Genomic DNA, 25,763 nt, shown 5'->3' on the forward strand with positions numbered 1-25,763 from the left:
AGATGTCATGCACACACTCACACACATATGGACACCACACAGAGAATCATATAGACACCATATACACAGACACACAGACAGACACGACACAGACAAACATATAGACATCACACACACACACATCTAGACACCACACACATAGACAACACACATATATATATGCACACCACACACACACATATAAACGCCATACACACATTCACAAACACAGGCACCATAAACACACATACACAAACATATAGATATCACACACACTCACATAGACACCATACATACACAGACATAGAGACAACATAACACACACAAACATATAGACATCGTACACATACAAACATGTGAAAACCGCACACAAACATGTACACACCACATACACACAAACATGTAGACACCACACACAAACAACCATCTATACATCATACACTCACACACATTGACACCATATGCGCTCGCAGACATGTAGACACCACACACACACCTTGCATACTGACAAACATATACACAACACGCACACACAATCATATAGACACCCTGCACACACAGATAGACACCATACATACAGACGCACACCATACACACTAACAAACATCTACACAACATATAAACACGTAGACACCAAACACACACGCACATAGACACCACACACATATAGACATCATGCACACACACACACAAACATATAGACACCACACACAGCCATTTAGACACCTCATACACACAAACACATAGACACCATACACGCAAACATATACACCATCAACACACACAAACACATAGACATCATACACGCAAACATATACACCATCAACACACACAAACATATAGACATCATACACGCACTCACAAACATATACACACCCGTATACACACACTCACACAAACATATGCACACCACAGACACACACAAATGTATATCACCACACACAGACTATAGACACTGCTTACACACAAACATATAGGCACCATACACATACGTCAACACCATACACACACTCACTCAGAAACATATAGACACCACACACACAAACACAGACATCATCCACACAAACTATAAACACACAACCACACACACACACATGGACACAGAGACACAAAGGTATCAACACCACACACACAAATGTGTAGACACCACATTCACAGAAACATATAGGCACCATACACAAATGGACCCAATACACACACTCACTCGGAAACATAGACACCACACACACATATAGCCACCATGCACACACACAATATAGACATTGTACACACATTCACAAATATATAGACAGCATACACAGACACAAACATATATACACCAGACACACACATACGGTGATGACACACACAAACATAGATCCCACACATACACACAAACATATAGACACAATACATACACACATATATACACCACACACACGCATAGAGACACCGCACACACATATGGACACCATAAACACACACATAAGACACCACACACACATATATAGACACCACACACACACACATATATATATATAGACACCATACACACAAACATATAGACCATAAACTTACACACAGACACATAAACATAGACACCATACACACACACTCAAACATATCAACACAATGCACATAAACATATAGAGACCACAAACACATAGATGCCACACACACACACAGAAACCACACACACACATGGACACGACACACATATAGAAAGCACACACGCATCTAGGTGCCACATCCACCCACACACATATAGGCGCCGCACACAGACACACACACATATAGGCACCACGCACACAGACACACATAGACACCACATACACACTGACACCACACACACACATAGGCACTACACACACGCAAAACATATAGACACCATACACACAAACTAATAGAGACCAGAAACACACACACACAAATAAAAATAGACACCATACACACGCAAACATATCAGCAGCATGCACGTAAAGATATAGAAACCACACACATACACGCCACACACACACATAGACACGACACACACACAGAGACATAGAACCCACACACAAATGTATATAGAAAGCATATGCACACACATATAGGCACCACACACACAAAAAGGTGCCACACACAGGCACACACACATATAGGCAGCACAAACACACCACACACATAGACACCACACACACTCACAAACATACAGACACCACACACCGATATACAAACACCATATACACACACATAGACACCACAAACATATAGAAACCACGCACAAAAATATATACACCACACACACAACATATAGGCACCATAAATATATAGACACCATACATACACAGATACCATATAGACCCCATACACAACATATATACACCATACATACATACACACATGAACACAGACACCACACAAAGACACAGACAACATGCATACACAAAACATATAGACACCATATACCTACCCACAACATTTAGATGCAATACATACACACCCATGCAGACACCATACACAAATAAACACAGACAACATGCATACACAAAGACACCACACACAAACATAGAGACACCATACAAACACAAACATATATACAGCATATACACAAACATATAGACACCATATACACACATATAGGCACCACAGACAAACACAAACACATATAGGTGCCGCACACACACAGACACACACACACATGCACGTATAGGTGTCACACACACACACACATGCACATATAGGTGTCACACACACACACACACATGCACATATAGGTGTCACACACACACACACACACATGCACATATAGGTGTCACACACACACACACACACACACATGCACATATAGGTGTCACACACACACACACACATGCACATATAGGTGCCACACACACACACACACACACATGCACGTATAGGTGTCACACAGACACACACACATGTAGGCACCACAAACACATAATCACCACACACACACATAGACAACACACACACATAGGCACCATACACACAGACATATAGAGACCATAAATATACACACACACACTCCCAAACATATCAACGCCATGCACACAAACACACAGACACCACACACAGACACACACACAAACACATAGACATCACACACACAACATATAGACACCATACATGTGCACAAGCATATAGACACCATACACGCACACACATAGACACCGCACGCACAGACACATAGACAACATTCATACACACACAAACATATAGACAGCGCACACACACAGTCACCACACACACACATATAGACACCACACACAAACATAGACACCGCACAAACATCAACACCACAGACACACACACACAGACACCACACACACACAAACATGCACAAACGTATAGACATCATGCACACACTTACATAAACACCATACACACAAACATAAAGACACCATGATGTGGAGATGCTGCCGTTGGACTGGGTGAGCACTGTAAGAAGTCTTACAACATCATGTTAAAGTCCAACAGGTTTGTTTGGAATCACTAGCTTTCGGAGAACAGCTCCTTCATCACCATACACTCACACACCATACACATTTACAAACAGATACACAACACACCCACCCACATATAGATACCATACACACACAAAGGTATAGACACCACACACACACAGTCAAATAGACACTACATACACACAAACGTATAGACACCATACATACACAAACATATAGACAACACATACACACAGACAACATGCATGCACACAAACATATAGTTATCATACACACACACAAATATATAGACAACATACACACACACAAACATATAGGCACTACACAAACATATAGACACCACACACACACACAGGCACCATACACAAATGCACACAAATATATAGACACCATACATACACACTCAAACATATAGGCACAATACACACAAACATATAGACACAAAACACAAACATATAGACACCATACATGCACACAAACTCACAAACACATGGACATCATACATACACACATAATCAAATAGACACCATACACACAAATATATGGACATCACACACACATATACACCATACCATGCATAAACATGTGGACACCACACACTCGTATAGACACCGTACACACACACACATAGATACCACACACAGGCACCATACGCACAAACATATAGAGACCATAAACATACACACACACATAAACATAGACACCATACACACACATTCACAAACCTATCGTCACCATGTACACAGACGCCACACACACACACGTAGACCACACACACACAAATAGACCACACTCACGCACATACACACACATAGACCACACACATAGACCACACACACACACACACATATAGACCACAGACACACACATAGACCATACACACACACACACATAGACCACACACACATACACATAGACCACACACACACACATATAGACCACACACACACACACATATAGACCACACACACACACATAGACCACACACACATACACACATAGACCACACACACATAGACCACACGCACATACACATAGACCACACGCACACACACATATAGAGCACACACACACACATATAGACCACACACACACAGAGACCACACACACACACATAGACCACACACATACACATAGACCACACACATACACACAGAGACCATACACACACACACATATAGACCACACACACACAGACCACACACACACATAGACCACACACACACACACATAGAACACACACACACACACACACATAGACCACACACACACATAGACCATACACACACACACATATAGAGCACACACACACACACATATAGACCACACACACACACACATAGACCACACACACACATAGACCACACACGCATACACACATAGACCACACACACATACACACATAGACTGCACACACATACACACATAGACCACACACACACATAGACCATACACACACACATAGACCATACACACACACACACATAGACCACACACACACACATACACACATATAGACCACACACACACACATATAGACCACACACACACACACACACATATAGACCACACACACACACACACACATATATACCACACACACACACATATATACCACACACACACACACACACACACACACACATATATAGACCACACACACACACACATATAGACCACACACACACATATAGACCACACACACACACACACACACATAGACCACATACACACACATGTAGACCACACACATACACACACATATAGACCACACACACACATATAGACCACATACACACACATATAGACCACACACACACATAGACCACACACACACACAGACCACACACAGAGACCATACACACACACACATATAGACGATACACACACACACACACACACATAGACCATACACACACATAGACCACACACACACATAGACCACACACACACATAGACCACACACACACACAGACCATACACACACACACATATAGACGATACACACACACACACACACACATAGACCACAGACACACATAGACCACACACACACATATAGACCACATACACACATGTAGACCACACACACACATATATAGACCACACACACACATAGACCACAAACACATATAGACCCCACACATACACATATAGACCACAAACACATATAGACCACACACATACACACATGTAGACCACACACACACATATATAGACCACACACACACATAGACCACACACACACATAGACCACACACACACACAGACCATACACACACACACATATAGACGATACACACACACACACACACACATAGACCACAGACACACATAGACCACACACACACATATAGACCACATACACACATGTAGACCACACACACACATATATAGACCACACACACACATAGACCACAAACACATATAGACCCCACACATACACATATAGACCACAAACACATATAGACCACACACATACACACATGTAGACCACACACACACATATATAGACCACACACACACATAGACCACAAACACATATAGACCACAAACACACACATATAGACCACAAACACATATAGACCCCACACACACACATAGACCCCACACACACACACATATAGACCACACACACACACACATATAGACCACACACACACACACACATAGACCCCACACACACACACATATAGACCACACACACACACACATATAGACCACACACACACACACATATAGACCACACACACACATCGACCACACATAAACACACAGACCACACACACACACATATAGACCACACACACACATCGACCACACACACACATCGACCACACACACACATCGACCACACACACATATAGACCACACACACACATATCGACCACACACACACATATAGACCACACACACACATATAGACCACACACACACATATAGACCACACACACACATATAGACCACACACACACATATAGACCACACACACACATATAGACCACACACACACATATAGACCACACACACACATATAGACCACACATACACACACACAGACCACACACATATATATATATATATAGACCACATACAGACATATAAACACACACATAGACAACCAACACACACACACACATATATAGACAACACACACACACACATACAGACAACACACACATAGACAACCCGCACACATATATAGACAACATACACACACACGTAGGCAACACACACACATATAGACAACACACACACACATATAGACGACAAACACACACACATATAGACAACAAACACACACACATATAAACAAACACACACACATATAGAACATCCACACACACACATATAGAACACCCATACACAAACATATATACACTACACACACAACATATAGACGGCGTACATACATATTCACACACACTATGTATAGACACCACACACACAACATATAGACACCAGACATGCACACACACACAAACATATATACACCACACACAGTATATTGATAGCATATACAGAAACATATGGGCATCATACTTACACACAAACATATAGACACCATACACACATACAAACATATAGACACCATACACACACACACAGCATATTGACAGCATATACAGAAACATATGGACATCATACACGCATGCAAACATATAGATGTCATGCACACACTCACAAACATATAGACACCACACAGAGAATCATATAGACACCATATACACAGACACATACAGACATATAAACACACACATAGACAACCAACACACACACACACATATATAGACAACACACACACACACACACACATACAGACAACACACACATAGACAACCCGCACACATATATAGACAACATACACACACGTAGGCAACACACACACTTATAGACAACACACACACACATATAGACAGTATACACACTACAGACACACACATCACAGGCACACACACACACAAACACAGGCACAAACACAGAGGCACACACATCACAGACATCAGACACACACACACATACACCACACAAAACGCACACACACACACACACTCACATAGAATCATATCACAGGCAGCCACACAGGCATACACCTCACAGGCAGATACACTGCAGACAAATCACAGGGGCACACACACACACACACACCATAGGTGTACGCACAGACAGCCACACCATAGGCGTACGCATACACACAGACCACACAGACACACCATAGGCGTACGCACACACACGCATACACACCATCAGTGTACACAGACACACGCATACACACACACGCACAGACACACACACCTGCACACAAACACACACACACAACTAGAAACTGAATGGATATCTGCAATGACAACAAATTTCCGATTATCAATGTCCATTCCCCATCAGGATGCCAGGTTGGCAGTGCCAGGGATTGGGGCCTGGGGGTGCCATGCCCTTCAGAGGTGGGTTGAGGGGGGGTCTGAAGACCCCTGAGAGGTAGGTTGGAGCAGTGGGGGGGGGGGGGGGTGGTCCTGAGGCCGCAGTGGGGATTCCGAGAGGGGCCAGGAGATCGGGACATCATTTATAAATGGCTCCAATCTCCTCCTGCTGGAAGTGAGGTAGATGCAGCCACAGAGGGACGTTCCCGACCTATAACGTGGTCGTTCCCAGTGCTGAAAACACTGACAGACCCCACTCTACACACCCAAAGGAGACTCGTCTTTGCGCGTTTAATGGCGCCCTGTGAATCAAGACTAGCTCTTTGGTCTTGGGATGAAGCAAAGTTAGAGGATGGGGGGGGGGGGGGGGGGGGGGGGGTGATTGGAGCAATAACTCCAGACACAATTCATTTCAACGCAAGGTACTCTGTTCCTACATTTATTTTTCTATCATAAATTCCATTCTGCATCCATTCCGGGACAGAGGGAATATTACCACACGACTGGTTTACAGAGGCGGAGTCACAATAATAACATGGATAGGAACTGTGCGCAGATGTGAGGGTCTAAAAATGTGATCGCCTAGCAACAAGTGCAGGAGCTCCACACACAAGATCCCCCAGGAAGACTTGCCCAGAGTAAATACAGACACTTGACAATCAAAAAGCTTCTGAGAAATGAATAAATCTGCAATCTGGGTGCCCACCCCTTTAAATAAACCAAGTGTAGGTTCCTGGGTTCAGCTTAACACAGTGGCCAATAGACGGCATTGCCCAAAGTTGGAATCCTGGGGTCACAGAAGCCAATTGGGTTGTGTGATGTCGGGATAGCGTTGAGTCAGCCTCCTTCACTGGAGGCCCCTGGGGCGCAAACCCATCCTCAGAGAATGTCACGGCGTCTGAGGGAGAGGCGACACAAAGTTTCTCTGCTACTGCGATGTCAGAGCCTACACCACGCAACGTTGCACCTTAATACATCGAGAGGAGATTTTAACGCAGGAATCAATAAAACTATGACATTTTGCCGATGATATAAAATTGTAGGCATGGATTGAGAGAGAGCACGTTTAGACAAGTGCATGATGTCACGAATGGCAGATGTTATTTAATATGGAGACGGGCAGGATTGTATTTAGTCGGACAGGCAAATGAAGAATTTGCTGTTGCCCGCATGGGTGCCCATGTGTCGGAGCAGGAAAGATGTCTTCGGGGTAGATATTGATCAAAGGTTCATAGCAGTCTGAGGTAACAATAGGAAAATCAAGTCGGGTCACTGAAAGTATTGCTTGGCTAATAAAGTTTTAGATCATTAAACTTGGTAAGATAAGGCATTGATCCAAATTCCCTTCCAGATCACATGGTATCCTGGCTTGGGACTGTATTGGAACCGAGTCAAAATCCTCCCTAACTGCAGCGTCAGTCTACCTAGTCCCATACCATATATGGCCGCAGTGATTCAGCAAAGCAGCTTGCTCATCACTACCTTCTCAAGGGGCAATTAGGGATGGGCAATAAATTCTGGCCTAGCCGGCAAAATCCCAAAAATGAATTAAAAATCACACTTGAAATTGTTAGCGTGATCTACCGGCGGGTTCGTGCACGAACAGGAGCGTGGTATGGCCGGGCGAAGACCCCCCCCCCCCCCCCCGGGCTTCCCAGCAGTTAGTACGCTACGCAAGATCTATCCCCACCTCGCAATCAGGATCCCGCCCACAGCGGCCATGGCCAAGCCTCACGCGTCTAAGTCGGTTTTAAACCCACTTAAACGTGCTCACCTCGGATCTATCGGATCCCGGCATCTAACATCCCCCTCAGGGCTCGCCAGCCGGGCGCCGTTCAGTACAAGCGTGGACTGGATGGAAAGCACCCGGAGTGGTCAGGAAGAGGGCAGGGTGGCCCCCTGACCCTCCTCCTGGAATGCGGACACTGCCAAGGTGCCCAGGTGGCACTGCCAAGAGTCACGGCCTGGGGGGAGCCATTCCCATGAAGGGAGAGTGGAAGGGGGGCACGAAGAGTGGGGGCTGCAGGGTGCGTATGAAGGGGCCTCCGGTTGGGCCGGGAGAAGGTCTTGGAAGGGTGAGGGGCCCGAAAGGGGCGTGGGATGGCCTGAAAGGGGGGCGGGTGTGGGCTACGGCCCATGTGTGTGGGGGGGTGACATTACCCATGGCTGGGAGGTGTGGGGAACCCACCCACAGGCCTACTTAGAGATTGGACAACACTTTCAAAATGGTGGCCCGATCTCGGAGGAGCCGTTCTGGCTCGTGAGCTCACCTCCCCAGTGATGAAAATATTTCCAAATGTGGGCTTGACCGGGGAAACTGCTCAAGGGTCAAAAACAGTGAGTGTGAGGTTAGATAGCGGTGGGGAATCCGCCGACAGAGCTGACGGGAAACTCACAGCAAAAGCCGCCACCCTGAGCGTGATCTACCCGAATGGGAACAAAATCCCACAGTGTGATTAGCCAGGTGCTTCCGAGCACCGAGTAACCCCCCGCTATCTGACGCCCATCAGAGGCGTCAGCAGGGAACACAGCCTGGGCCTCACTTAGACCCGTTCCCTGCACTGAGATGCTCCGCTCACCGGAATGCCTCAGTGCAGGGAGAGATCCCTAATCTCTCAGGCCCCCAACATGAACCCCCAACCTCCCTCAAGCCCCAACCCATGTATAAGGGGGTCCTCAGTGCCCCGCAGCATCCCACAGGGCAACCCCCAAAGCAACCCGTGCTATATGAATAAAGCCAACCTGCCACCTGTGAGAGCACTAGGGTACCACCTTCCCAAGAACCCGACCACCTGGGAGCCTCTAATGGCTTGTGAGCCCCCCCCCCCCCCCCCCCCCCCCCCCAGGTGCCGTTACCACTGCTCCGCGTTTGTGTGGACCAGCGCTAACAGGCACCATCTCAAGGTCTCCCAGGAACAGCCGTTAGTTCCCGGGCCCCCGGGGAATACTGCACAGGCATATACAAATGGGCCATTAGGTTTGGTTTTCCATGGAGTTAGGGAGGAGATTCCCAGAGAATTTCCTGGGTTTTTTTTAAAGAGATGTTTTATCTTTCTCTGCAACATCAATAGGTGACTGTATTGTAGGAATTTGCATCCACAAGTTTGGTCAATGTGGGGTGACCAAGGTGAAAAGGAAAACCGTGGATCAGTGGGTAACAATTTTGCCTCTGCATCAGACAGATGTGGGTTTGAATCCCACTCCAGGATTTGAGCATAAAATGCAGGTTGACGTTACCAGTGCAATATTGAGGGAGTGCTGCACTGTCAGAAGTGCTGTCGTTCGGACCAAGGCACTGCCTTCTCTCTTAGATACATTGAAAAGATTCCCTGGTATCATTTCAAAGAAGAGTGGGAGAGCTCTCTCTGGTCTTCAGCCAGGAAACCCTCAGCAGGTCAGATGACGTCTGTGGAGAGAGAAACCAAGCGAACATTTTGAGTCCGACTTGGCATCGTTGGAACATTTGTCCCCAATGTCCAAAGATGTGCAGGTTAGGTGGATTGGCCATGATAAATTGCCCTTAGTGTCCAAAATTGCCCTTAGTGTTGGGTGGGGTTACTCGGTTATGAGGATAGGGTGTAGTTGTTGACCTTGGGTAGGGTGTTCTTTCCAAGAGGCGGTGCAGACTCGATGGGCTGAATGGCCTCCTTCTGCACTGTAAATTCTATGATTCTATGACTCAATGTGGAGGCCAATACTTGTCGCTCAAAGAAAATCACCGTTGATCTGGTCGTTGTCATGTTGCTTTTCTGGGGAGCTTGCTGTGAGCAAATGGACTGTTGCTTTTCCGACATTACAGGAGCAACCTCACGGCATGCACTGTGAATCCTGAGCTTGTGAAATGTGCTGTACAAAACAAATGGTCCTCTTTGAATGTCATGAGATCTCTGGGACTCCGAATTTTAGATCACAGCACGTGGCCATTGTGCCTGAACCATCTCTGGAAGAACTATCCATCTCGTCACATCCCTGACCCGCAAAATTATATCAACTTTAAGACCAAGTTTACATGCAAAAAGTGGTAAAATGTCAAATCCTCTTCCACAAATGGCAGTTGTTGCTGAGTCCATTGTTAAATCCATCAATCCAGAATTAACATTTTGTTAACCAAAGTCATTTAGGGATATGGGGCAAAGGTGAATTTGGGTCACAGTTCAGACACAAGAGCCAGTCTTCAGGAGCTGAATGGCTTATTCTCAGCTTCCTAGGTCGCGCAGTTTGGACCCGGGGATTATTCACTATTGAGGTCACAGAACTAAAACCCGCTCTTTCTAAATTGGCCAGGACCATATCATTCAAACCACTGAATAAGGCCGAGTTACTCAAGAGCCTGTGTGTCAGAGATTGGGGCTGAACTGAGTTTGAAGGTCACGGGTAGCACACCCTTGGTCCAGTGTTGATGTGCCGGACAGCCCTGTGTCAGTCACCTTTCCTCTCTTAGCCTTGACCCGTCACTTGGGATTTTCCAACCATTAAAAAGGCAAAGAAAAAATAAAACGCGGTCATCACTTTTATTGGACAGAAACTCAGTCAGCCGGAGCCCAGGGGCCACAAAGCGGGCAGATTGCTGACTATTCTCTGCTCTTTGTGCTGTTCACAACAGTAACCCCGCTCTGTCTGGCTGAGAATCACACAGAGACAAGAGCATCACTGTTGGCTACAAATTAAAATCCCCCACAGTTTAATCTGCTCTCATTGTCCCCGCTGCACAGCCACTGGCTGCTGAAAAGGGGAGAGTGTGCTGAGCAGGAGGAGCTGACATCATCGACATAAAGAGGGATATGCACGGGTTTGCTCCGAGTAACTGGCCGTGTCCTCGGGTTTAATTCGGCTCTCGTGCGGTCGGTTAAAGAGAAAAACCTCACAATCAGCTAATGTCTCAAAAGCATTTCACAAACAGTGAAAAACTTTCTGAAGTGTGGCCATTGGCGTAATACAGGAATGGGCAGCCAATGGAAATGCAGCAAGCTCCATGAAGAGCAATGTGATAATGACCAGATACTCGGTTTCCCGGAGATACTGCCACGTGCTCTTTGACATCCTTCCAGAGACATGTGGCTTCGGTTTAACACCTGAACTGAAAGACGGCTCCTCTAACAACGCAGTACTCCCGGCATTGAAGTAGCAGCTCTGACTTTAAGAAAAAATAAATTTAGAGTACCCAATTCATTTTTTCTCAATTAAGGGGCAATTTAGTGTGGCCAATCCACCTACCCTGCACATCTTTGGGTTGTGGGGGTGAAACCCACGCAGACACGGGGAGAATGTGCAAACTCCACACGGACAGTGACCCAGGGCCGGGATCGAACCTGGGACCTCGGTGCCGTGAGGCTGCAGTGCTAACCACTGCGCCACCGTGCTGCCCTTGCAGCTCTGATATTAGAGCTCATCCTGGAGAAGGGACTTGAAACTGTAACGATGGCCGGGATCGAGCCGCCTCGACGCCCCCAACTCGGTGATGCGACGGAGCTGTTAAATCGACGCTCGGAACGCCTCGGGAAATGTCACAATGAGGATCTTGACCTCACTGGCCGTGATCCCAGATTTATGTATTTAAATGGTTAGGATTGCGTAAGTAGGTCAGCGCCTGATTCTCTCAAGGGTCAGGAACAAACGCCCACGCCTGGGAGACCTCGCTATTACGATGTTTGGCACCAGTTCACACAAATGTGGGCCAGGTGCAATAGCACCTGGCGAGGGGGGGGGGGGGGGGGGGGGGGGGGATGGAGGGGAGGGGATGGAGGGTGTCCCCCAGGCCATTGAGGGCTCCGCATGGTCTGGCTCTGTGCCGGGTTGTACCCAGGCACTCCTGCTGCCAGCTTGGCACTGCCAGGGTGGCAGTGCCAATGTGCCCAGGTACCAGGTTGCCCGCTCCAGGGATCAGGCCTGAGGGTACCCAGTGCTTATGAGGTGGGGGGGGGGGGGGGGGGGTGCTCGAGGACCCCGTAAACAGAGACGTCCAGAGGCTGCGGTGGAGGGTCGGGAGATCGGGGTGGCATTTTAAAATGACGCCCCCAATCTCTTCCTGCATTGACGAGCCTAGCTCCCCTCAGTGCAGGAAGTGACGGTCTCGGACTGTAAGTCCAGAATTTCAAACATTGCTAACTGTCTGTGAGAGAAAGTTACTCCTCATCTCCATCTTAAATTGGAAACATCTTTCCAACTGTTCTCGATTCCGCAAGAGGGGCAAAATGCTCACAACATCTCTCCTGTCGAGCACTCACCTTCCCCCCTCTCGTCTTTCAGTGCAATAGCAGAGTTTTGATAACGTTACGAAGGGGGGAATAAACCCGGGCTCCTGTCGCTGATCATTAACAATGATTCACGTTGGGAAATTAAGACTTCCTGACATCAAGCAGGGATAGACTCAGGGGTACGTTATCAAATTCAACAGCCTTGACCCTCTTTCTCTGTTACCTCCTTTGGCCCCACAACCTCTATCATTCGAGCCTCTTGTACATTTGCAATTAAAATTGCTCCAGCATTGGAAGCTGTGCCTTCAGTTGCTTGGAACCCGAGCTCTGGAATACCCTCACTACAGTACGGTAGCACAGTGGTTAGCACAGTTGCTTCACAGCTCCAGGGTCCCAGGTTCGATTCCCGGCTCAGGTCCCTGTCTGTGCGGAGTCTGCACGTTCTTCCCGTGTGTGCGTGGGTTTCCTCCGGGAGCTCCGGTTTCCTCCCACAGTCCAAAGATGAGCAGGTTAGGTGGATTGGCCATGATAAATTGCCCTGAGTGTCCAAAAAAGGTTAGGTGGGGCTACTGAGATAGGGTGGAGGTGTAAGGATAGAGTGGGGCTGTCTGCTTATGTAGGGTGCTCTTTCCCATCGGTGCAGACTTGATGGGCCGAATGGTCTTCTTCTGCACTGTAAATTCTATGATACATCTTTCTACTCTGCTTTTCTCCTTTAAGGCATTCCTTAAAACCCACTACTCTGACCACGCTTTTGAACATCAGAACTAACATCTCGTCATGTGGCTCATAGGGCTCTTGTGAAGCGTCTTGGGATGTTTCATTATGTTAATGGCGTTATACAACTATACGTTGTTGTTGAATAACCTTCCTAGAATTACCCCTTGGTAAAGCACCACAACAAAATCCAACTCTCTGAAGAGGAAATGGAGGGAGAATTAGATTGAAATCCAGGGACAAAATAACAAGGCTCTCATCAACATCTCTTCCTGTGATAAAGGCTGACGCTGAATTGAATGGAAAACATGCCAGGAAGCAGTGTTCACTGAACGGTATGAAATCCTTCACACAGACTAGCAGCAGGCCTGTCCAATAGAAGACTTCCTGGGTTTTTTCCCGACTGCTCCAGGATGTTCCATTTTCTGCTTCGGCTGGAAAATCCATTCCCCACGATGAGGAAATGCCCTCAACAGGAAATCCATTCCTTCCCAGTGACCTGCACTGGGTGGGTCAGAGATTGGCGGAACAGGGACGAATGACTGAAAGGAGCATATTAAGGAAGAGGTGACACATGACTCTTGAGGGTGGTGCATTGACGTTGCTGATCAGAGTTATCACTGCAGCTCTGGCATTGAGTAAATCTCCGCAAAATATGTCTGGACGATATAACCAAGAAATGACACTTGCAAAAAGACTTGAATGAATCCTGTTGTCACATGTTCTATACCCATATATACTGAAGGGGTTATTATGTCCACCACACTAAGAGCCAGAGGAAGGTCAGCCAAGGGTGTTGTGAATGAGCCTGTTAATATAATTAGTCCTTTCGAGGCTGGGGATGTTATGACTCGCTGCTCATTCACTGAACAAAGGAGGAATCTGGAGCCAGTCTTTCCTAAATCAAGTTTCTTCACATAACCCAGAGAACACAGGCACAGTGTCCATTTGCACCATTGCCCACACACAGGTGGAAATCTGTTCTCATGTCTTCCCAAGAATAATGCCTTAACCTTTCCTCAGTTAGCAGCAACCACTCTCACAACTAGAGCACCCACATCGATGTGACAGGACTATTATTGCAATATTACCAGGAGATTCTCATGTCGGACAAGTTCCTGGATTACAGAGGGGTGGAAATTGTGCTGTAGTTGTCTGATTAAGCCCCATTTAAAGTGCACACCATTCAGTTCTGGACAGTGCACCCGGGGAAAACTATATTGGCTTTAGAGGGTGTGCAGTGCAGATTCACCCGATGGTGAATGTATAATGAAATGAAAAATGAAATGAAAATCGCTTATTGTCACGAGTAGGCTTCAATGAAGTTACTGTGAAAAGCCCCTAGTCGCCACATTCTGGCACCTGTCCGGGGAGGCTGGTACGGGAATCGAACCGTGCTGCTGGCCTGCTTGGTCTGCTTTAAAAGCCAGCGATTTAGCTCAGTGAGCTAAACCAGCCCCTGCTAACTGGGCCAAAGGGTTAAATTATGAAAACGAGCTGTAAAGATGAGGCTTGCATTTTCTTGAGAATAGAAGGTGAGGGGATGAACGGTCACTTGGTGGTACAGAACTTAAACATTGATGAAAAGGGAGATGCGTTGCTGGAGATTTTCCAATCAAACACGTTCCTTCTATTATTCATAATAGAATGTACTCAACCAGCCCACCTTGCAAAAAACAAACAAAACATTTACTGTTCGATGTGATTCCACGATTGGGCAGCAATTGCTGAACAATCCTCAGTGCGCTAATAGCTACACTAACAACCAATTTAAGACAATCGTAAAGTGGCTCAATCGCGCTTGCCAGAAGTGACACACATTTATACACAGGGACCCATCTCTGCAAACAAAAGGAATGTGTTCGAGCTTTGCACCTTTTTTGAATAACCTGTGGGCTTGAGGAGACTATAGTTAGCTCCCTGTTGTTTTTTGCCATGGCAACACCTCAAGCCAATCAGAGCCAACTTGCCAACCTATCAGCATCCATTTCTCTTGTAGCATAAATTGTGATAGTTTGAAATTTGGTATTCTTGTGTTTGTCCTTATGAGTGCACGGTGAAAAGCTTCAGCAACCTGTCTCTATTTGCAGCAATATTTAAGGGACATTCTCACAAGAGCGGTTACAATGATGAATGTAGTCGATAGCCTCTCCCTATTTACCCTTTTCTCCTCTGTGATGGACTCCAGAATAAGGGGCCAGGCCATGAAAAGTGAGCTGGGCCTCCGAGGGATGGTGGCAGGAAGCTGTCTTCACACACAGGGAAATCTGAACTTCTCACTCCCAAAACTGTTGAAAATTTCAAAACTTAGATTGCTAGGTTTTTGGACTTTTTTTTCTTTTTAATAAATTTAGATTACCCAATTATTTTTTCCAATTAAGGGGAAATTTAGTGTGGCCAATCCACCTACCCTGCACATTTTTGGGTTGTGGGGGTGAAACCCACGCAGACACGGGGAGAATGTGCAAACTCCACACGGACAGTGACCCAGAGCCGGGATCGAACCTGGGATCTCGGCGCCGTGAGGCAGTTGTGCTAACCACTAGGCCACCGAGCTGCCCTTTTGTTTGAATATTAAGGATTGGTGAACCAAGGTGGGTGGACGGGGGTTAGAATCAGCCATGACTGAACGGTGAACGGTCTCGAGGGCTGAGTGGCCTTCTTCGAGTCCCTGGTGTTCTTTCCAGCAGAATGGTATTCGGAGTGATGTGCACTCTCCATGTGACAATTGGATGCCAGGTACCAACATGTCTCTAACCAATTATTCCATATCTCATCGACCTCCCATTCACACAAGGATTCTTTTATTACTAAATTAATTTGTTTGCAGGACTGGGCAATGTCAAAGCAGCAAGCCAGGTTGGTGAACTCTCATTGCCATCACCAAGTCTGGTTTCAACATTCCAACTCACAGACCTGTAGAGATCATGGAATGTTTAACATTTCATTTGGAATGGGATAGTGGGGACAAGTTAAAATGTTGGGTACCATGACGATATCTACGGGCAAGAAGTTAGATGGCTACTCGGCTGAAAGGCGAGCGTGCCCACAACGTAACCAATGCACAATGCAGCAACAAGGGAGGATTGTGTATCGGATTGTTATGAACAATGTCTGGATTGCAGGCCAAAAAAGCACACAGGATGTTTCCTCAGTGGTTTTCAAATTTGCATTAACATATCTGTGATGGGTGCAAAGACAAACTCCCATCGATCACACCATGGTGTCGCTGGATGCATTATACCATCTGTTTTGAGCTCTGCTGATTGTGTTCAACACATGGAGGAGAGATCATCAAAACGGGACACAGCACAGGCTGTGGGAGGCAGGCAGCCTGTGCTGGGCATAAGTGGAAGGGACATTAATTGCATTCAATACACTATATAGTTTCCACATCCGGAACAAACACGATCTCCACATATCCCTGTATATTTGAGGAATAGAAGGTGAAATGCCCATTGCACCAAACCTCCCTTCCACACAGCAGCACGGCCGGAGAGAGGGGCGAGCTGCACAGATGGACAGGACAGATGGCAGCGAGATATCCTCACAGCATCGGCCTGGCACCATCCTCCATCTCAACTTGTGGCTTTTCTCGCTCTCTCTTTCTCCCCACTGCTTCCAGTGTCGACATCAATCACTCTCAGATCCAGGAGCAAGTGGAGGAAAGAGGAGGAACAGGCTACCTGGGGAGAACACGTGCAATGTGTACTGCTCTCCACCTCCAATCCTCATCCTTTATCCCAAACTTAACCTGAAGAAGAATAAGATTAGTTGCTTACAAGCGAGTAAACATTCCAGACACTTGCCCGCTGGGAATCGGGGCTGAAACTGCTGAAGAGCTGTTCCAGTTAAGGCCTTCATAGAGGGTGGAGAATCAGGACTGGATCCAAACCCAAGTGACCAGGATAAAAGCGATGTTTCTAACCCACTGCACCACCCAGTCTCCATAACATTTAATTATTAACAGGCGGCCTCCATGCTCTTGAAGAATTCTGATGTGAGCTGAGGAATGTGTTTGTTGTTTCAGCTTTTTTTGGGATGGGAGGGAGTGCATTTTTGTGCACATTGAAAATGTTTACTGTTAAAGAAGGATGCTTGGAGAGCCAATGACAGCGAGTATGCGAAGCATGACCCTGCGTGGTATGTCCATATAGTGGTGCCTCTGTGCATGGTGTGCCCATGCACTGCATGTTCCAATGCAGCCTGTCGATGTATGGGGTGACTGTGGGGTTCTGTGCAGTGTGATTCTATCTGATTGTACGCAGTGAATCTCTCCCCAGGGTGACTCTCCAGGGTCTGACTGTGCAGGGGTGTCTGTGCAGTGTGCAACTGTGCAGCATGACTGCATGAGAGGTGGCTGCAGGGGGGTGTTAGCTGCATGGGGGTGTTAGCTGCAGGGGGGCGTTAGCTGCATGGGGGTGTTGGCTGCACCGGGGAGAGGGGGGGTGTTGGTTGTACTGGGAGGCTAGCTGCACCACGGTGTGTGGCTGCACTGGGTGGGGGGGGGGGGGGGGGGGGGACGTTGCATGGGGGTGACTGCAAAGGCAGGTGGCTGCATGGGAGGTGGGCTGCATGGGGGGGTGGCTGCATGGGAGGGTAGCACAATATATTTATAACATTGTTTTGAAGAGTGCTCTATGATCTTCACATTTTGTCAATTATTACTTTGATGTTCCAAATGCTCTCCAAACCATAAACATTCTCTGTCCATACACTGCACTGTTTTTACTGGTTAGTATTTCTGTACTAAAGACGTGAGCGGTGCACACGCACACACATACCCACAAGCAATCATGCTCATGGATACATATATACCAGACACTCACAGGAACGCACAAATATGGTATAATTATGGCTAAAGAAAGAATCCTGAACTGAGTGCCAATGTATCAATCGGTGGGCAGCAGTGGGGGCACTGACAGGTTTGTCAATGGCACTGATGGAGCTATGGAGAATTTTGGACGTTATCCATTGGTTGAAGACAGCAATGAGGGTGATTCAAACTAATGGCTGTTGTCAGACTATTTATTGGCAAACATTCTACCTGATGGAGAGGCTGGATTGCTTTTGAGGGTTATCAGTTTTATTATTTACTGTACAACCGGGCGGCACGGTGGCACAGTGGGTTAGCACTGCTGCCTCACAGCGCCGAGGGCCCGGGTTCGATCCCGGCCCTGGGTCACTGTCCACGTGCAGTTTGCACATCCTCCCCGTGTCAGCGTGGATCTCACCCTCCAACTCAAAGACGTGCAGGGTAGGCGGACTGGCTAAATTACCGCTTAATTGGAAAAAAGGAATTGGGTACTCTAAATTATTATTATTTTTTAAATTACTATATAACTGATAATTATCAATGTTCCAATCGTTCTCAAATAGAGCTTCAAGTGATCTCAATCCCACCTTCTCTCCATATTTTACAATCATTTATTTCTCCAGAGTCACAATTGGATCAATGACTTCCTTTTCCAGTTCACACACTTCGGGTGATTGTTTATTTTACAGTTTCCCTTTGCAGTCTGAACATTTTACGCATAGATATTTGAACACAACACCACACAGCGAAATACTCGTATTGATTCACTCTTTCCCATGAATAAAGCCTGTTCTGGTGCACCATTATAGTCAGTCTTTCTTACCCTTTTTTCTGGATCGGTGTATTAGGTTTTATTTTTAGGGGCAGCCAATACCTTTTAGCAGTTCAGCAAGAGTAACTGATCCTTCCTGACACATGGTGCTGTGAACCCTGACCTCGAGCAGACCACATCACAGGAACATTGATGGGACTGTATCACTTTTCAGTTCATCAGTCGCCCAATGTTCCCTGGGCGAATGCTCATGTGTCAGGTTAATAACTGCCCTTCAAGCAATTTGGTTTTGGAACTTTCTATGATTACCTCCAGGGGGCATTACACTGGGAGGATGGCGGAGGGCACTGGGTCCTCACTGATAATCAAAGCATGTTCTGTAATTATTCCAATGCTCTCCTGTTGTCCGATTCCAACCCCTATACATTGAGGCTCGTCAAAACACTGCTGGCTTGGGATCTAACTGACACCCAATCACGTCAATCCACCGCCTCAGTGCTCACTGTCCAGCAATATCCAAATTATACAACCCTTATCCTGTGTTCAAATCTCTCTACGGCCTCACCCTATCTCTGGAATCTTCTTCAGCCGCACAACCTTCCCAGATATCGGTGCTCCTCCAATTCTGGCCTCTTGTCCAATCCCCGATTTTCATCACTCTCCACCACGGGGTGCCTTCAGCTCTGTGGGCCTCAGCTCTGGGAGTCCCTCTCTACATCTCTCCTCCTCATTATCTCTCTCTTCTCCTTTAAGAATCTACCATAAAACCCACCCCTTCGACCAGGCTTTGACTCACCTGTCCTACTGCCTCTTCATGGGGCTGGTCTTTGACAATGTTCCTGTGAAGGGCCTTGGCAAATTCCTACTACGTTAAAGGCACTGGGCAAATGCAAGTTGTTGTTGTAACCACCCAACAGTCTCTCACAGGCCAGTGAGCTTTGCCACCTTTTAACCCCTGATTGACCTCTGTGTCCCGCCCTGGCCAGGCAATGACCGCATTGGTGGCAGATGGAAGAGAGTGACGGACAAACCTTTGGTAACCTGATGGCGTGCCACTTTCCTGGGGACTGAATCCCGTCTCCGATTACACTCCTCGGTCAAGGCATTCCGATTCAAACATTTTCTGGATGAGTTTTACTCACCTTTGTTCGTTTCTCCGGGTTGATGAGGTGGAAGTCGCCTCTCCTGGTTGGCTGTAAAGGGTGTACGGACAGAGAATGAGCTTGGGCGAAGCCAACCCTACTAACGGGCATCAGACACAGAAAATATATCGCAAATTAACGGAAACCTCACAGGAGCACATTGAGAAGCACAGCTTGGGGGGGATGGGGGGGGGGGGGGTTCAGGCACATTGATGGGATGCAGCAGAAGGAGGTCAGAGGATATATAATCTTATAGCACACATGGAGACCATTCAGCCCATCAGTCCTGTGAAGGCATTTAAAGAACTATTTAATTAGTCCAGTTCCCACACTCTTTCTACACAGTCCTACCATAGAACATAGAACGATACAGCGCAGTACAGGCCCTTCGGCCCTCGATGTTGCACCGACATGGAAAAAAAACTAAAGGCCATCTAACCTACACTATGCCCTTATCATCCATATGCTTATCCAATAAACTTTTAAATGCCCTCAATGTTGGCGAGTTCACTACTGTTGCAGGTAGGGCATTCCACGGCCTCACCACTCTTTGCGTAAAAAAACCCACCTCTGACCTCTGTCCTATATCTATTTCCCCTCAATTTAAGGCTATGTCCCCTCGTGCTAGCCACCTCCATCCGCGGGAGAAGGCTCTCGCTGTCCACCCTATCTAACCCTCTGATCATTTTGTATGCCTCTATTAAGTCACCTCTTAACCTTCTTCTCTCTAACGAAACCATCTTTATCCTTTTCAAATAGTTATCTGATTTCCTTTTCCAAGTTACTATTGAGCCTGCAGCTTCCTCTCCTCCAGGCACTGCATCCCACATCTTCGCCTCAGAATAAAATACTCATCACCTTAATGGCCACAATCTGAACAATGCATCCAAATATTAAATTGGTACAGACACACGGCGCCCAGGAATACACGCTGGCATTGCAAACTGGACTAAAAGAGTCGTAACGACACAAAAGGAGGCCATTCGGCCCATTTGGCTCTCCATAGGAAGCCAATCCAAATTCCCACTGCCGTCCTGCACGCTTAACTTCCCTGAATTTCCTTTGGAAAGCATGGATCGTCTGCACTTCCTGCAGCCTCTCGGGGAGCAGGTTCCTGCTCACTTGCTGAGTAAAAACGTTCTTCCTCAACTTTATCCTGCAAGCTCTTGTCCAAAACCTTCAATCAGTGTCTACTGGTCCTTCCACCATCAGATATTTGGAAATGAAATTCTGGGTGAAATCGAACAGCCGTGCCTGAGCTGGGGCGTGACGCAGCCAATAAATCTCGCGAGATTCCCTGCTTGCCACGCCCACAATGGACAGGAACCAGATCTGGCTAATCTGCATATTAAAGTGCTGCTTATATGCACTCCCGGAGTTACGTGGATCTGACCTCCACACCTTGGAGACCCCGAGCGAGCGCTGGTTACCACGGATCTCCAAAAACTGGAACCAGGTGTAGCAGCACTTGGGGTCTCCAAGGGGATTGGGGGCTCCTAGGTGGCCGGGCTCTGGGAAGGGTGATCCCCTGGCCTCAATGCCACCCGGGCACCCTGGCAGTACCACCCTGGCATTGCCCCCTGCTGAAGGCCCAATCTGAAACAGAGTCCCGTTAGATAGCGGAGTCTTTCTTGTCGCTGCGAGCTGAAGGAAACACCCGGTTCAATGCGCTCGACACAAAACTCTGACTCATTCCTGTTGAATCGCGGCCTATATTTCACCTGCACCCAGTAATGCCAATCCCACCATCCTATGAATCACCGCAGAAATTCTTTAAAGTCAAGTGCGGAATTTACGCTTGTCCAATGACTGGATTTGAAGGCGCCATCGGTGGTGGGGGAGTGGGGGGGGGGGGGGGGGGGGGGCAATCACATCCAATCCAGTGGGGGGGGGGCACATCCAAGCCAGGCGGGGAGGGGGGGGCACATCCAAGCCAGGCGGGGAGGGGGGGGGGGCACATCCAAGCCACCGGGGTGGCATTCCTGCCATCTACCTGCCCGCGACCTGTCTGAAATTTATAGTGTGCTGGGTAGGCCCGCAAGCTCATCAGCTCCCACCAGCCTTTTACCCACGGTGGGGGAAGGCCCATGCCATTCAGGAAGTCTGGCAGCTCGGGCTTTGCAGGCTGGTGTCTGGAAAGGGGTGGGGGCAGGGGGGGGGGGGGGGGGGGGACCTCCTCGATGGGCCCCCGGAGGCACGTCGCCCTCCCGAATTCACACAAGTTCAACCACCCGCCTTCGCCTTGCCTCCCCCCCCCCAACCTCTTGAACCCAGTACCCCACCACCCACACAACCCTCTGACCCCCTTCGTCGAGACCCCCGGATTTGCCTGGGCTCTCAGTGTGGGCCGACTGCCTTCGACCCAGCAATGCCCACCACTCTCAGCTGGCACTGCTGGGACTACTGGGTTGCTGACTGTCCGCCACTCCTCAATGGCGGCCCTTCCTCCCAAGATAGGGATGGAAGACTCACCTGAAAGTAATTAATGCTGCTCCGAACGTTAAAATGCTGCAGGGAAGCTGTTGGGATGGTGGGTGGAAGGGCTCCTCCTCAAAGTTTGAGGTGTCAGGAGGTGAAGGTGGGAAACATGTTGCCCTGTAAAATGCAGCCCAGGAAATCGGCTATACAAACCATGAGTTGCTTCCCCCCCCCCCCCCCCCCCCCCCAAACAATGACAGTTGGTTTATAATCCTCATTCATGGCTGATTCAATCTCCAACAATAGTGGTGCATCTGAAAATACTTCACAAAAGACTTGTTTAAAAATTCTACCTGTTGTGAGTTGTGCATTCTGTCTCATCATGTTTACCAGCCTGTCATATCGCAGCTTTGTGGAGTTGCTGAATGAGGCAGCTTTCTATTGCGATTGACACTTCCTGCAACTGGGTATGAGTAATCAACATTCATTGATATAAAGTGGGCGAGCTTTGTATTCTTCCTTCTCGTGCCTGCCTTGTGTACCTTCTCTCTCTCTCATTCATATCAGAAAAATTACTTTGGGCACTGGCTAGACAATCTCTGCGGACATGCAGGGTTCCCCAGTCTGTGAATCACAGAGATCAGTGCACTGCCTCTCAAACACTTTGGTTTAGTTTGGAGTTCCCTTTTCAAATGGATTAATAATCCCTCACACCCGTCCCCCACCTAGGTTATGAAACTATTCACTGTGGAACCCTAACGGGAAAGACAGCAGGATCACACAGTAGGGTAGAAATCAACGACTGGTTTATTACGGCATACATACAATTCATAAAACTACTACCCCCCTCCCAAAAGGCCACTCTTCCTGACCCACACCCAGCTCTGGGTTTCATACAGAGTGGCTTTCTCTTGTTCTTTTAAAAAAAAATTTAGAGTGCCCAATTCATTTTTTCCAATTAAGGGGCAATTTAGCGTGGCCAATCCACCTAACCTGCACATCTTTGGGTTGTGGGGGTGAGACCCACACAGACACGGGGAGAATGTGCAAACTCCACACAGGCAGTGACCCAGAGCCGGGATCGAGCCTGGGACCTTTACGCCGTGAGGCAGCAGTGCTAACCACTGCGCCACCGTGCTGCCCTCGCCCACCAATTACTGGGAGAGTTCATACTCAGCTATGAAAGAGAGAAATCGAATGGCACACAGTCTTTGGTCCCCAAGGGGGTCAAACTCCCACAAGTTTAAATCGACTGATGTGGGATTTCGGAAACAATTAAAACCTTTAATGACCATTTTAAGCAACAGAGGACGGAGCAAGAACTTTCATTTACATCGCAACTTGAACACAATAAAACATTCTCCGGTGTTTGGCAGGAAGTGTTCTGAAGGAAATGTTGACAATGGTTTGATCGCTTGCCACAGTGCAGAGAATAAAAACATTCCTTTTTTTAAAATTTGTTCATGAGACGTGGGTGTCACAGGCTGTGCCAGCATTTATTGCCCATCCCTAATTGCCCTTGAGGGGACAGTTAAGCGTCAACCACATTGCTGTGGGCCTGGAGTCACATGTAAGCCAGACCGGGTAAGGGCAGCAGATTTCCTTCCCGACAGGACATTAGTGAACCAGATGGGATTTTATGACAATCGTTAGACTTTTAATTCCAGATGTTTTAATGGAAATCAAATTTCACCATCTGCAGTGGGGGGATTTGAACCTGGGTCTCCAGAGCATTACTCTTGGTCTCTGGTTTACTAGTCCAGTGACAATACCACTACGCCATTGCCTGCCCCCCCCCCCCCCGTTAACGTAGAAACATTGGGCTCTGTTCTCCCGGTCTTTAGGGTCTTGCTTCCAATCA

General features: G+C 47.4%; 1 protein-coding gene across 1 annotated transcript in view; it reads right to left on the reverse strand.

The window, feature by feature from the left end:
- Positions 1 to 25,763, reverse strand: part of LOC119954452 (SRC kinase signaling inhibitor 1-like) — a 645,297-nt gene that overhangs the window by 249,261 nt on the left and 370,273 nt on the right. The window contains 1 exon segment of the mRNA XM_038779671.1: positions 21,485 to 21,535. Coding sequence (XP_038635599.1) covers positions 21,485 to 21,535 — 51 coding nt within the window.

Source organism: Scyliorhinus canicula, chromosome 19 (assembly GCF_902713615.1).
Source record: "Scyliorhinus canicula chromosome 19, sScyCan1.1, whole genome shotgun sequence".
Taxonomy (NCBI): Eukaryota; Metazoa; Chordata; class Chondrichthyes; order Carcharhiniformes; family Scyliorhinidae; genus Scyliorhinus; species Scyliorhinus canicula.